The sequence below is a fragment of the Myxocyprinus asiaticus genome, chromosome 44 (genome assembly GCF_019703515.2).
Source record: "Myxocyprinus asiaticus isolate MX2 ecotype Aquarium Trade chromosome 44, UBuf_Myxa_2, whole genome shotgun sequence".
Lineage (NCBI taxonomy): Eukaryota > Metazoa > Chordata > Actinopteri > Cypriniformes > Catostomidae > Myxocyprinus > Myxocyprinus asiaticus.
In genome coordinates, this window is record NC_059387.1 from 34017837 (window position 1) to 34031294 (window position 13458).

The 13458-nt window shown below is 39.1% G+C and overlaps 1 protein-coding gene across 2 annotated transcripts; it reads left to right on the top strand.

Annotated features, from left to right (window-relative positions):
• Positions 1-1124: 1124 nt before the first annotated feature.
• Positions 1125-12579, top strand: LOC127434808 (leucine-rich repeat-containing protein 4B-like). Of its 2 annotated transcripts, XM_051687807.1 has the most exons (5): positions 1125-1476; positions 1598-1682; positions 7571-7693; positions 7841-8108; positions 8859-12579. In XM_051687807.1, exons 4-5 carry the CDS (start codon positions 7869-7871, stop codon positions 10785-10787), a joined length of 2169 nt encoding a protein of 722 aa, XP_051543767.1. In that variant the 5' UTR covers positions 1125-1476; positions 1598-1682; positions 7571-7693; positions 7841-7868; the 3' UTR covers positions 10788-12579. The 2 variants fall into 2 exon arrangements, with proteins under 2 accessions (XP_051543767.1, XP_051543765.1); XM_051687805.1 differs by having other exon boundaries at positions 1125-1682.
• The last annotated feature ends 879 nt before the right edge of the window (positions 12580-13458 follow it).

The following is a 13458-nucleotide window of genomic DNA, read 5'->3' on the forward strand; positions in this document are numbered from 1 at the left end:
AGACCAGGGATTTTTAAACTGGGGTCCGGGTACTGCGAAGTGCTGCCAGTGGGTTGTGGAAAATTTCAGATGAAGAAAAAGTGTTCATAAATACAAAGAAAGTCAAAAATAATATTTACCGAATTTGAATCATTGCTATAAAATGTTTCTCTTCAGGTTTATTCCTTTAACATTACTCAGACACTGTCACCTTAATACAAAGTGGGCTACATATTTTTCAGATTACATTTTAATCATTTCTTTTGGCTTTAATAACAATATAAAAGCCAGTTCTTTAAAGAGTATTTATAGTATTGCATTTAAAAATTTTCTTACACAGTTTTAATCTGTCTTTATATATAACGACAAATATACAGTATCTCACAAAGTGGTCAACATATCTGGGTTTCCCTGCCATCAAAAAGTTATGCAACGGTCTGTGGCCACACTGAAAATCTGGGATTCAAAATTTCACTTCATCCTGGAAATAAGCAATGTTTTAAGGTTTTGAAAATGTTTACATTTAAAGAAAGGTTACACCATAAAAAAATAATTAGAAAAATGGAAGATTCTGCACTATTTCTAGTCAGTCAAATAAGCAAATTTGTGACTTTGACCATGTTAACTCCTTGCACAGATGGACAGATCTCCTTGCTTCCTTTGAAGCACACAAGATGCTCTTTGGGACATTTTCAAGTCATCAGGTTTTGCACAAACTTATGGAGTCATTTAAAGGAAAAATCTGACTTTAGCCTGCTAAATAGCCTACTAAGACATTCTGAAATCGATGTTAATTTCTCAGTTCAACTTTTTACTCAAATTATTATTTTGATAATATAATGTATAATGAGATTCTTGTATTAAATAAGACAAATGCACAATAGAAACATTTTCACTAGGCAACTGGACTCCACTGTACTTTATTAAATGTTATATAGCCTGAGGATCTGACAGTTGTCCTAGATTGCGCATGCACATTAAATGAGTGAAAGTGGTTCGATGGATGTATAGAAAAGCAGATCACTGCTAGGCTATATCAGGTGTGTTTTGTACAAGTCTTCAGCTGGCCGCTGTATTCAGGAGCAACACGGACTTTACGTAAGATGCGCTGTTACGCTGGGTGCAGCATCCGTCCTTCTATCCGGCCAAGACGCATATGAGCTGCCTGCATATACCAGCTGCAAAATGCGTGGATATATATATTGTTTTACACCTTAAAAACCGGATAACAGTATTGCATTCGAATTTTACAGTTTACAGCGCTCGCATCGTTCCTTTTTTCCGTGTAGTAGTATCTGTGAAGGATAGATTCATCGTTATTCACCGTCTCCGCGCGCCACTGACGCGCTCCGGATCTGTGGGAGAGCGGCGCAAACGCGCGCGCGCGCGAGAGAGAGAGACGGAATCAATTGAACGCACGAAAAAAAAAAAAACGAAGAGCGGAGGGAAAAGATAATTAGAATGAAGATCCATCTGGGCAAGGAAAAAAAGGATTAGGTACGATTTATCAGATGTATTGTCTCGCATACGTCGAATGGGCAACGAATGAACGTAATGTATAGGTCTGTCTATATAATTGCATGTTGTATGATTGACTGGCATTGATTTGGTTGTATAGAGGTTGCCACATGGTTAAGATCTTCAACATGCATCTTTAGTAGAAGAGGATCCGGAGAATGTCATGGACGCATAAGAGGAAAACGGTAGGACGCTTTCTCATTCAGCATTCATTTCACGCATTTTGTATTATTATTTATTTATTTATTCCGTTTATTTAACGATGTTTTATATATATATATATATATGTGTGTGTGTGTGTGTGTGTGTGAATCTGTCGGTTGCTGTTTTGGTTATGCATTTGTTTTTATTTATTTGTTGAGAAACGGTGCTACTCTTGGTGATGTAAATTATGTCTTGGCTGTATCATTTGCATTTTTCTTTCTCATTATCGGCGAGTTACACACACAGACTCGCGCCTGTGCCATTTTGTTGCGCGTCTTCTTGTGTCTGTGTGTGCGCGCGCGCGCGTCGAGGCCTCACTTGTGTATTTCACGCGCGTGCGACTGGATCCGTTTAGAAGACGCCGCAGTCACTATCGCATTCAAATGCACACGCTCGGGTTCTCGGTCATATACGACCCACTGCGGTCTTTATGATGATGGAAATAGGGTCTAAGATGTTGCATTTTGTAAAGGTTAATAAACAGTCTATATAATATCTCATGCCTTCTGGAACAGATTTTCTTTCATCTATGCATTCTGCTCGAATTTATTGGCCGGTGGGTTTTAACGGAGCCGTAGAGCAAATAGAGCGCCGCCACCCAACCGGATTCCGACACCCAGCATCTGCAAATCAATTTAGCGTTGTCATGGTTACAGTGAAGCTGCACCACCGCACCTGTGACACACACACACACACACACACGCACACACACACGCACACACACGCACACACGCGCGCGTACGTATGTGTGTGCGTAAGCATATTGAAATGTTGCGCCTGCGTGTGAGAGATGATACAAAGACATATTAGGACTTTATGATATATAAGTTTACATTGTTTTATTAAAAGTAATAATTATATTCTGTGTTCCCTCTCCTTAAACATCTTAAACATCTTATATAGGTTTTAAGATCATTATTATTATATTTTAATCTATTTCCCCATGAAAAGAGCCATACGCTGGCATGGCATTAAAAACAAAGAAATAAATACACTATTCAACATGTGAGACACGATTTTCAGTTTGAGGCAGTTTTATTCAGTTCTGATATTTTTTGTAGCACTGAATAAAAAAATATTACATTATAATAGATTAGAAGAGAAGCAAGACAATTATGTTAATGCCCAAAAGTTATTGTGCTTTTATCCTTTTTGTTGTTGTTGTTGTTGTTGTTGTTTTTGTCCTTTGTTGGAATTAAGAAGTATTCTGAAGTATGTTTGTGTGTGCATGTGGCACTTTTGCTATAGACAGGGCCGTAACCATAATATACATTGAGGGGGACAAGTCCCCCCCAATAATCAGATATGGTCAGAATGTCCCCCCAATAATTGATATCCTTGTTGCTGTTCTGCTGCAGTTCATTATGCACCGCTCTCTAATTGTCATTGAGTTGTTGCAGGAATAACATAATGGTTTAAAAAAGTTTAATTTTTAGTGTGCTCAGTAGTCTAACACCGCCCGTCAATGTCACCAAATCGATGAAGGCGGGACTCAAATTTAAGAAGCTGAGCGGGAACCTCGTGGATTATTCCAGCGCCACGCAGCACACACACACACACGCATCAGTGTCAGCAGTTCAGGTTAAGAGTGTTAGTGTCATGCAAGATGACAGTATCTAAATAAATATGCAATATTTGCCCATTATTTTATGATTGAAATGTTGTACAGACCAACAGTCATTTCCAGTGGTGCAAGCGATTCACCATTTGGCGAAATGTGCCATTTTTAATGTAAAATATATCGCGTACAGTACATGATTCTTATGTCATTCATAATTAACAGAGCCGTTTTCAGCGAATCAGGCTCAAGACAAAGAGCGAATGTGTGTATATTGTAAAGGAATTGAATGAATGTGGTTATCTGGTAAGTTTCTGAAGAATCTTTTTAGAAAATTCACTTGATATTGTCTTAGAAAACGATCTGTAACACAAAGTAGAGCGTTTTCACCCTCGGATTAAAACTAGAACACGGTAAGACCTGGGACTTGTGACTTCAATGGAGTTTTTAGGTTGTGGCAAGGACAGTGTCATATTTTCTTAATGCAAATATTATAAGGTAATAATCAAATCAATTTAAGATTTTCTAAATCATTTCTTTAGGTCTTTAATTAATTAATTAATTCTTAATTAATTTAAAGACATCATAACAGTCGTCCATATGACTCGTGCATTATATTCCATGGACTACTGTTTGTGAAAGGATAAATGAATAAAAATGTCATACTGCTAAAATTATGTCTTTGCATTTATTTTGAATGCCATAAATAATATTGTTCAATCGAAAACAGCTGTTATTAAGTTTTGATATGGAATATGATCATATTGAAGTAAGAATGTTATTATTTATTGTATGTGGGTTAATAATTTAAGCAGTAAAGACCTATATTGCATGTCTAGTGGTAGTTTTTATTTTTATATATCACATTTCTTAGGCTTTAGAAGTGTGTTAAACATGTGAGGGTGTATTCATCAACCTGTTACATGTCCAACATAATCACACAGGCTCATTGAACCAAGTTTAAACTTGTTTTGCTGATAAGTCAGATAAGAACCCACATACGTTCTTCACTGTAAACCATTGATATTCCTTTATAATAACTTTTATTAACATTAAAAGACATTATTACATTCTATAAAGCTTAAAAGATTATTAAAACTGCAGCGCTACCTATTTCCACCATTGAAATCTGCTGCTCGAAAGCACCCGGAAGCATGGTGACGTCAGAGTAATTTAATCTATTAATCTGATAAAAGATTTTGTATTGAGTAATGAGTTAAGAATATATATATATATATATATATATATATATATATATATACATATATATATACACACACACACACACACACACACACACACACACACACACACTGGCAGACAAAAGTTTGGAATAATGAACAGATTTTGCTGTTTCGGAAGGAAATTGGTACTTTAATTCACCAAAGTGGCATTCAACTGATCACAAAGTATAGTCAGGACATTACTGATGTAAAAAACAGCACCATCACTATTTGAAAAAAGTCATTTGTGATCAAATCTAGACAGCAGCCATCACTCCAACACCTTATCCTTGAGTAATCATGCTAAATTGATCATTTGGCACTAGAAAATCACTTGCCATTATATCAAACACAGCTGAAAGCTGTTTGGTTCATTAAATGATCATTAACATTGTCTTAGTGTTTGTTTTTGAGTTGCCACAGTGTGTAAAAGACTGGCATGTCTTAAGGTCAATATTAGGTAAAAAATGGCAAAAAAAGAAACAGCTTTCTCTAGAAACTCATCAGTCAATCATTGTTTTGAGGAATGAAGGCTCTACAATGCTTTGAAAGATTTCATACAAAGGTGTACACTACAGTCTTCAAAGACAAAGGACAACTGACTCTAACAAGGACAGAAAAAGATGTGGAAGACCAGATGTACAACTAAACAAGAGGATAAGTACATCAGAGTCTCTAGTTTGAGAAATAGACGCCTCACATGTCGTCAGCTGACAGCTTCATTGAATTCTACCTGCTCAACACCAGTTTCATGTACAACAGTAAAGAGAAGACTCAGGGGTGCAGGCCTTATGGGAAGAATTGCAAAGAAAAAGCCACTTTTGAAACAGAAAAACAAAAAGAAAAGGTTAGAGTGGGCAAAGAAACACAGACATTGGACAACACATCATTGGAAAAGAGTGTTGTGGATCTTAACCCCATTGAGCTTTTGTGGGATCAGCTAGACTGTAAGGTGCGTGAGAAGTGCCCGACAAGACTGATCTATGTGCTACAGGAAGTGTGTGGTGAAATGTCACCTGAGTATCTGGACAAACTGACAGCTAGAATAACAAGGATCTGCAAAGGTGTCATTGCTGCACGTGGAGGATTTTTTCATGAGAACTCTTTGAAGTAGTTTAAGAAGTTCTGAACATTTTTTTCAAATTGTAATAGTAATTTTTCATGTTATTAATGTCCTGACTATACATTGTGATCAGCTGAATGCCACTTTGCTGAATAAAAGTACCAATTTATTTCCATAAGAGCAAAATCTGTACATTATTCCAAACATTTGGCCACCAATATATATATATATATATATATATATATACACAGTTGTGCTCAAAAGTTTGCATACCCTGGCAGAAATTGTGAAATTTTGGCATTGATTTTGAAAATATGACTGATCATGCATAAAAAACTTTTATTTAAGGATAGTGATCATATGAAGCCATTTATTATCACATAGTTGTTTGGCTCCTTTTTAAATCATAATGATAACAGAAATCACCCAAATGGCCCTGATCAAAAGTTTACACACCCTTGAATGTTTGGCCTTGTTACAGACACACAAGGTGACACACAGAGGTTTAAATGGCAAATAAAGGTTAATTTCCCACACCCGTGGCTTTTTAAATTGCAATTAGTGTCTGTGTATAAATAGTCAATGAGTTTGTTAGCTCTCACGTGGATGCACTGAGCAGGCTAGATACTGAGCCATGGGGAGCAGAAAAGAACTGTCAAAAGACCTGCGTAACAAGGTAAAGGAACTTTATAAAGATGGAAAAGAATATAAAAAGATATGCAAAGCCTTGAAAATGCCAGTCAGTACTGTTCAATCACTTATTAAGAAGTGGAAAATTCAGGGATCTCTTGATACCAAGCCAAGGTCAGGTAGACCAAGAAAGATTTCAGCCACAACTGCCAGAAGAATTGTTCGGGATACAAAGAAAAACCCACAGGTAACCTCAGGAGAAATACAGGCTGCTCTGGAAAAAGATGGTGTGGTTGTTTCAAGGAGTACAATACGACGATACTTGAACAAAAATGAGCTGCATGGTTGAGCTGCCAGAAAGAAGCCTTTACTGCATCAATGCCACAAAAAAGCTCGGTTACAATATGTCCGACAACACCTTGACACGCCTCACAGCTTCTGGCACACTGTAATTTGGAGTGATGAGACCAAAATAGAGCTTTATGGTCACAACCATAAGCGCTACATTTGGAGAGAGGTCAACAAGTCCTATAGTGAAAAGAATACCATCCCCACTGTGAAGCATGGTGGTGGCTCACTGATGTTTTGGGGGTGTGCAACAGATGGCATGGTCCCCACAGAGCCCCCCACTGAATATTGAGTCAGTCTGGGATTACAAAAAGAGACAGAAGTAACTGAGACAGCCGAAATAGATAGAAGAACTGTGGTGAATTCTCCAAGAAGCTTGGAACATCCTATCTGCCAGCAACCAAGAAAAACTGTGTCCAGGTGTACCTAGGAGAATTGGTGCTGTTTTGAAGGCAAATTTGGTCACATCAAATATTGATTTAGCTTTTTTTATGTTTACTCGACTTTGTATGACGTTAATTGATAAATGAAAACAATTGATGCCATTATTTTTGAAGACATCCTCACTATGCAACATTTTTCCCAAGTGCCTAAAATTTTGCACAGTACTATATATATATATATAATTTATCTATAAAATATTTTGACTGTACATTGCACTTCATAAAATGTTATATTTGGCTTCTGGTGTTAAGGCCAGATAAACCAATGATTTTCCATAAATAAGAGTCAAAACCTTTTATTTGTCTCAGTATGTTTGCACATTACTTATTTGCACTATTTCCCTATTGTATAAATATATACAGATGGAATAGTCCAAATGAGCAATGTGTAAATGGAGAAAAAATTTAAGTGGGAATGAACTGAAATACATTAAACAGTAGAGGCCAAAGCAAGTGCACAGGTCACAGTTTTTAGTTGCTGATGTAGTGACCATCATACCCTTAGCTAGATGAAATACAATAGGCTGTACATACATGCAGTTTTTGACCTCTCTCGTCCTATCTCACATTCCCCCTCCTTTCTGTTTTTTTTTTTTTTTTTCAGTAAGCAAGGTCAGTGCTGACTGAGATGTTTCTGATGGAAAGCAGAAGACTACCGTAGCAGCATCCAGCACTGTTAACAACTGTGTGGAGTACACTTTGATGCCACGACCTGATTCCATAACAAGTTAATCATAAACAAAGTTTCTTCCTTTCTTGCTTTGTGGATGTTGTTAAAGATATGACACATATTACATATTTAGAATTTTCTATGAAGTTAACATTTAAGAAGTTTTGGGGAGTTTTTGGTCTTACTATTTGTCTCTTTTGTTAGGAAAGGGGCAGGACATGACTCAGTTGCCATGCAGGCTGCTATAACAGGCCTTTTCAGCCCCTCCCTCCTTGTCTGGTTGGTCCCGCTGTTGTTGTGGCCACACCTCCTTGGACCTAGATTGGCTGAGGCCAGTCCAGCGTGCCCTGCTCCCTGTAGCTGTTCCAATCAAGCCAGTCGAGTGATTTGTACAAGAAAAGGCATAAATGAAGTTCCACAGAGTATCTCATCTAATACTAGGTACCTCAACCTGCAGGAGAACTCCATACAGGTAATCTGCCCTATATCCAAAACATATCGATGCCCACTGTAAACATCTTTCCTCAAGTACTATACATGAGAACTGCATCTTTCTATTAAAAAACGACATATGAAAATTACCACGATATATATCAGAAATACATAAAAACGCCTGTAAAGCTCACATTCCCAGAGTATTTAAGAACACAAAAGTACTTTTTCTCCAAAATTTACAGAAGAAATACTCTGAAGTCATGATTCAAAAACAAACCCTGTAAAACTTTGCCAGCATTGAGATACATTCAACTCAATGCTGCAAAATTTTTTTAAATGGTTTAATTATAAACAAGCTGTGACAGCTTACTTGCTCTGTTAGTAAAACCTTTTAAAACAACAAGCTTTACATTTCACCACATTGCAATTCAATCATCCTCAATCACAGATCGAAAGACATTCAAACAGGCACAATCCAAAATAGCAAAAAATGACACAACCCGTCTCATGTTGAGATCACATGACCAGATGAATTCTACTCATTTTATCTTGGAAACCCCTCTATAATCAAATACTTTTGCTCATGTAATAAATTAATCATGGCTGACTGCAACTAGCACATTTCTACAATGGCACTGGAAACCGGAAACTATTGCTTTTGCATGATGCTGCTAAGTGTCAGTACCAGTCAAAGATCGGCCAGCACAGCATTAACAAAACTTACTGAGTGCACTTTTAAGAACTATTTTTATAATCTGGTATATTATTTTTTTCTCTTTTTCTACAGGTGATTAGATCAGACACCTTCAAGCACCTCAGTCACCTGGAAATTTTGCAGTTGTCTAAGAACCAGATTCGTCAAATTGAGGTGGGAGCATTTAATGGCCTTCCAAATCTTATCACCCTGGAGCTGTTTGACAACAGACTACCGCTGGTTCCGTCCCAGGCATTTGAGTACCTGAGCAAACTACGTGAACTCTGGCTGAGAAACAACCCCATAGAAACACTCCCAGCATACGCCTTCCACCGCGTGCCATCACTACGGCGGCTAGACCTCGGCGAGTTGCGCAAACTCAGCTTCATCTCGGAGGCCGCATTTGAAGGTCTGGTGAACCTACGTTTCTTGAATCTGGGCATGTGCGGACTGAAAGACGTACCCAACTTGACACCCCTTGTGCGACTAGAGGAACTAGAGCTATCGGGCAACCAACTGGGCGTAGTGCAGCCTGGATCATTCCAGGGTCTCGTGTCTCTACGTAAACTGTGGCTCATGCACTCTCGGATCTCCGTCATTGAACGCAATGCCTTTGATGACCTCAAAAACCTGGAGGAGTTAAATCTATCTCATAACACATTACACTCATTGCCCCACGATCTGTTCACACCGCTGCAGCAATTAGAACGTGTCCACCTGAACCACAACCCTTGGATCTGCAACTGTGATGTTCTGTGGTTGAGCTGGTGGCTCAAAGAAACTGTGCCCGATAATTCCACTTGTTGTGCACGTTGCCACGCCCCACCTGGCACTAAGGGCAGGTACATTGGAGACCTTGACCAGCGAGACTTCACCTGCTATGCACCTGTGATTGTGGAACCACCAACTGACCTCAACGTGACAGAAGGAATGGCGGCTGAGCTGAAATGCCGTACGGGAACATCTATGACTTCTGTTAACTGGCTGACCCCCAATGGAACCTTGATGACTCATGGTGCATACAAGGTCAGAATCTCTGTCCTGCATGATGGAACCCTGAATTTTACCAATGTGACCATGCAAGACACAGGTCCATATACATGTATGGTGACCAACTCGGCCGGCAACACCACAGCAACGGCTGTGTTGAATGTATCAGCAACTGACCCAGGCAATGGCTACAGCTACTTCACAACTGTTACCGTTGAAACTTTAGAGACGGGGCAAGATGTACATGATTCGGCGCAGCAGTTTGTCAACGAGACCTTTATTAGTTTTCCAGGACCAACGGCCACATCTGCCTCAGCGGGTCCTACCGGTTCGATGCTCTCCTCCTTGTCACCACGAGCTACTCGTGCACCGGACCGCCCGTTCACTGTCTCCATTACAGATGTTGCTAACCTGTCGGGTCTAGAGGATGTAATGAAAACGACCAAGATCATCATTGGCTGCTTTGTAGCCATCACCTTCATGGCCGCCGTGATGCTGGTTGTCTTCTACAAGCTTCGCAAACAGCACCAGCTGCACAAACATCACGGTCCAGCCAGAGCCATTGAGATCATCAATGTTGAAGATGAGATCGGATCTGGTGGAGCAAGTGGCATCACAGGAGGAGGTACCGTCCAAACGGGGGCCGGAACAGGTGGAGGGGGGCAGAGTCCTAGGATCCATGACCCTGAGATCATGATCCTGCCAAGTGTCGGGCAAACAGAGCACCTAAACCACTACTACAAAGCGCATCACTTCAACAACAATGTTCTGGGGTTAAACATGGGAACTGGGATGCTTAACAACAAACCCAACCCTTCCTCCCAGAATCAGGCTCCAACCATGAAATTGGTAACAGCATCCGGTGACAACTCCAACCCTGGATCAACCTCACCTCCCCTGCCAATTCCCATCACCATGGCAATGACCTTCCATGGAACCCTGAAAGGCCTTAGTCATGTCCCCAATATGCAGACTGAGCCACTGTTGCTATCGAATGGCTCCAAGGAGAGCGTCCAGGAGACCCAGATCTGATTACTTACCAACACATGCACACTCGGGAAGGAAAGTAGACTGGATTTTACACCAGAGTGACTGTCAAATGCTGAAGTCAACAGCCTTTGACATTATGGAACTCCTTTCCAACAGATTCTATGGAATATTCAGTTCAAATGATCAAAGAGACGAGTTTTTGCTGATGAGGTGGACATGATGGCGCTACTGAGTACATACAGTACGTGCCAAAGCAAGCGTCCTTTTTTGCAGTTCCTATGAGTTGTGTCAGCGTATTAAAATATAGTCTATATTAAAGTAGTGTAATTACATAAGTGTTGGTTTTCCACAGCCCAGCGACACCGAGTACACACTCACGCCATTGTACAGCAGCTAACAGACCTGTATAAAAGCATACACACATTTACACTTACCAGAGGTTGACATCATTATTCATCTTACTCACCTCAGTAGGTAGTGTACCTGTGTGTGGGTTTGTTTAAGTATAAGCTCAGAAATAAAGACTTAAATTGCTGTGATCCAGAACACATTTTCACTTTGCTTCATGACGACATTCTGAATCTAGCACAAGTGAGGATTCATAAGGTTCATAAGCTCATTGTATTCAGAACTTTAAAAGACGCCAATTTCAGGGTGACATTCACTTTCATAATACCTAGAGGAGAGGAAAGAGAGAAGACGCCTTTTCTTGTGAACAATAAGAGTTATGTGCAACACATCCTTTGGCTGCTGTGTTACACTGTCTACAGCAAGGGTACCGTAGTAGGTACCTCCCAACAAGCCTCCCAAGAGCAAATCTCTCTGCGTGTCTACATGTTTGGAGAGATTGTAAGTGTCATATCTCTGTCTTTTTTGCCTGTCAGTGCTGATTTAAAGAGTATCAGCACTGTGTAAGGGCTATTTCGCTGGCATTGGGTGATTTTTAATGTGTAGAGTGTCGCAGAATGTTTCTTGTCTAAAAGTCAACGAAAGATGCTGTTCACAAGTTCTCAACCTAAATCACTAACGTTATCGGCCATATGGTGAAACAAGATATTCATTGAGAACAAAATGTAGGACGGGATTTTATTTCATCCAACGGGAATTGATTGGATCATGAAAAGTGGGCGTTCCAAACTGGAATAGCTAAATGGGCTGGGGTTGAAAAAGTAAGAGGGATTCGTGACATCAGCCAAAAGGAAAGTTGTTTTAGATTAAGTTATTACATTTTACAACATTCATTGACATCAATTTTGTTTTACTGTTGACCTAAGCACTATTAAAGCTTTCAAAAATGCTGGGATACACAGCGCAGTACTCGCTTGTCGTAGCTGATCTGGGCAGAATTTTGCAGTTGTGGGACAATTTTAGATTTTTAAAAGTGCGAGAATGAAAGACCTAATGTCCAATTTTTTCTGATGAAAGATTTTGCAATATGAAATGTAATCTACGTAAACATTTTCAAGTGTAAAGTTTATAGACCGGGGACAAGGCAGTGTTTCAGCATCAGGGTAGAGGGAATTGGAATTACCTTTCTTGGGCCACTTAAAACGTAATATTAGCCATCCATTGAGGGAATTTGTAAGCCTCGTTTTTGAAAAATGTTTTCTTTGAAATGATTTGCAAACTGGCAAGTCCTTCACGGGAGCCATACAATAACTTCGAAAAGTCACTGCTGACTACGTAAAACGTGATATTGAGCAAGTTTTTCATCCTTGAATGGCTTTGAAGTTGTATATTAACAATGTGCAATGTGCCATTAACTGAAGTAGAGTACACATGCGTGTATCATTGTAATTGCTGCATTAAACTTTATCCAGTTTTTAATTTCCAATCCATCACTATCTTTTTATTAGACTGATGTTGTTAAAATTGATTCATCCTTTTAAAAATGGTGGGAACTTTCATAAATGAAATTGGATTGAATTTGATAAATTGGGCAGAAGTCTCTGTTTTCTTGTTAACTTTGTTAATTGAGAACATCGTTTGGTTGCAGTCCTACTCACATGTCAATAATCAGAGGACATTATCTCTTTAAATCAGTCACTCAAATGTCTGCCTGCTGTTCTTCAAAATGGAATTATAGGATGAACAGTTGTTTCTTTTTCTTTTATTGCTTTCCATATTTTCCCTATAGTATGAGAGCTGATCGTGTTTGAATATCCAGTGTGGTTGCTTAGCAACAACATCATTGCCAGGAAAAGCTCTTAAAGGCTTATTGTTGCACCTGACCCTCATCTGCTGATGCAGAACATAGGTGCAGTAGATCATAATTACGTCAACGTAACATAAGTAAAAGGTTAGTTAATGTGAGGATCATGTTCTGCTGCCTTGCTTTGTGTCCTCAACACCAGAAAATCTGCAGTAACACAAAACTGAAACACACACATGGGTGTGTAAAAAAAGATTTGGAAAAATATTAGATGATCTTACGAATACAAATACACGAATACATCTGCGGTATGAGGCTGGCATGTTTGTTTATCCCTTATGGTTCAAAAATCAGTGTTATCAAATGATTATCATAGTCCATGAACAAATGTTATGCTAACGCTTTATAAACAGACAGTTATCTCAATTCTTCCTCATATCCTTCCAAAATTCCACCTTTTCCTTATTTCTCTTCTGTTTAGGACCCTTTTAAAATAAATAGCTATATTCAGCCATTTGTTTATGAACCATGCAACCATTTTTACTATGATTTGTTACTTGC

What these genes read in the sequence shown, in the direction of transcription:
- LOC127434808 (XM_051687805.1), top strand. Translation starts at nt 7,869, where the DNA reads ATGCAGGCTGCTATAACAGGCCTTTTCAGCCCCTCCCTCCTTGTCTGG. An exon ending in TGCAGGAGAACTCCATACAG is followed by an intron (nt 8,109 to 8,858) that starts GTAATCTGCCCT and finishes CTTTTTCTACAG; the next exon opens with GTGATTAGATCAGACACCTT.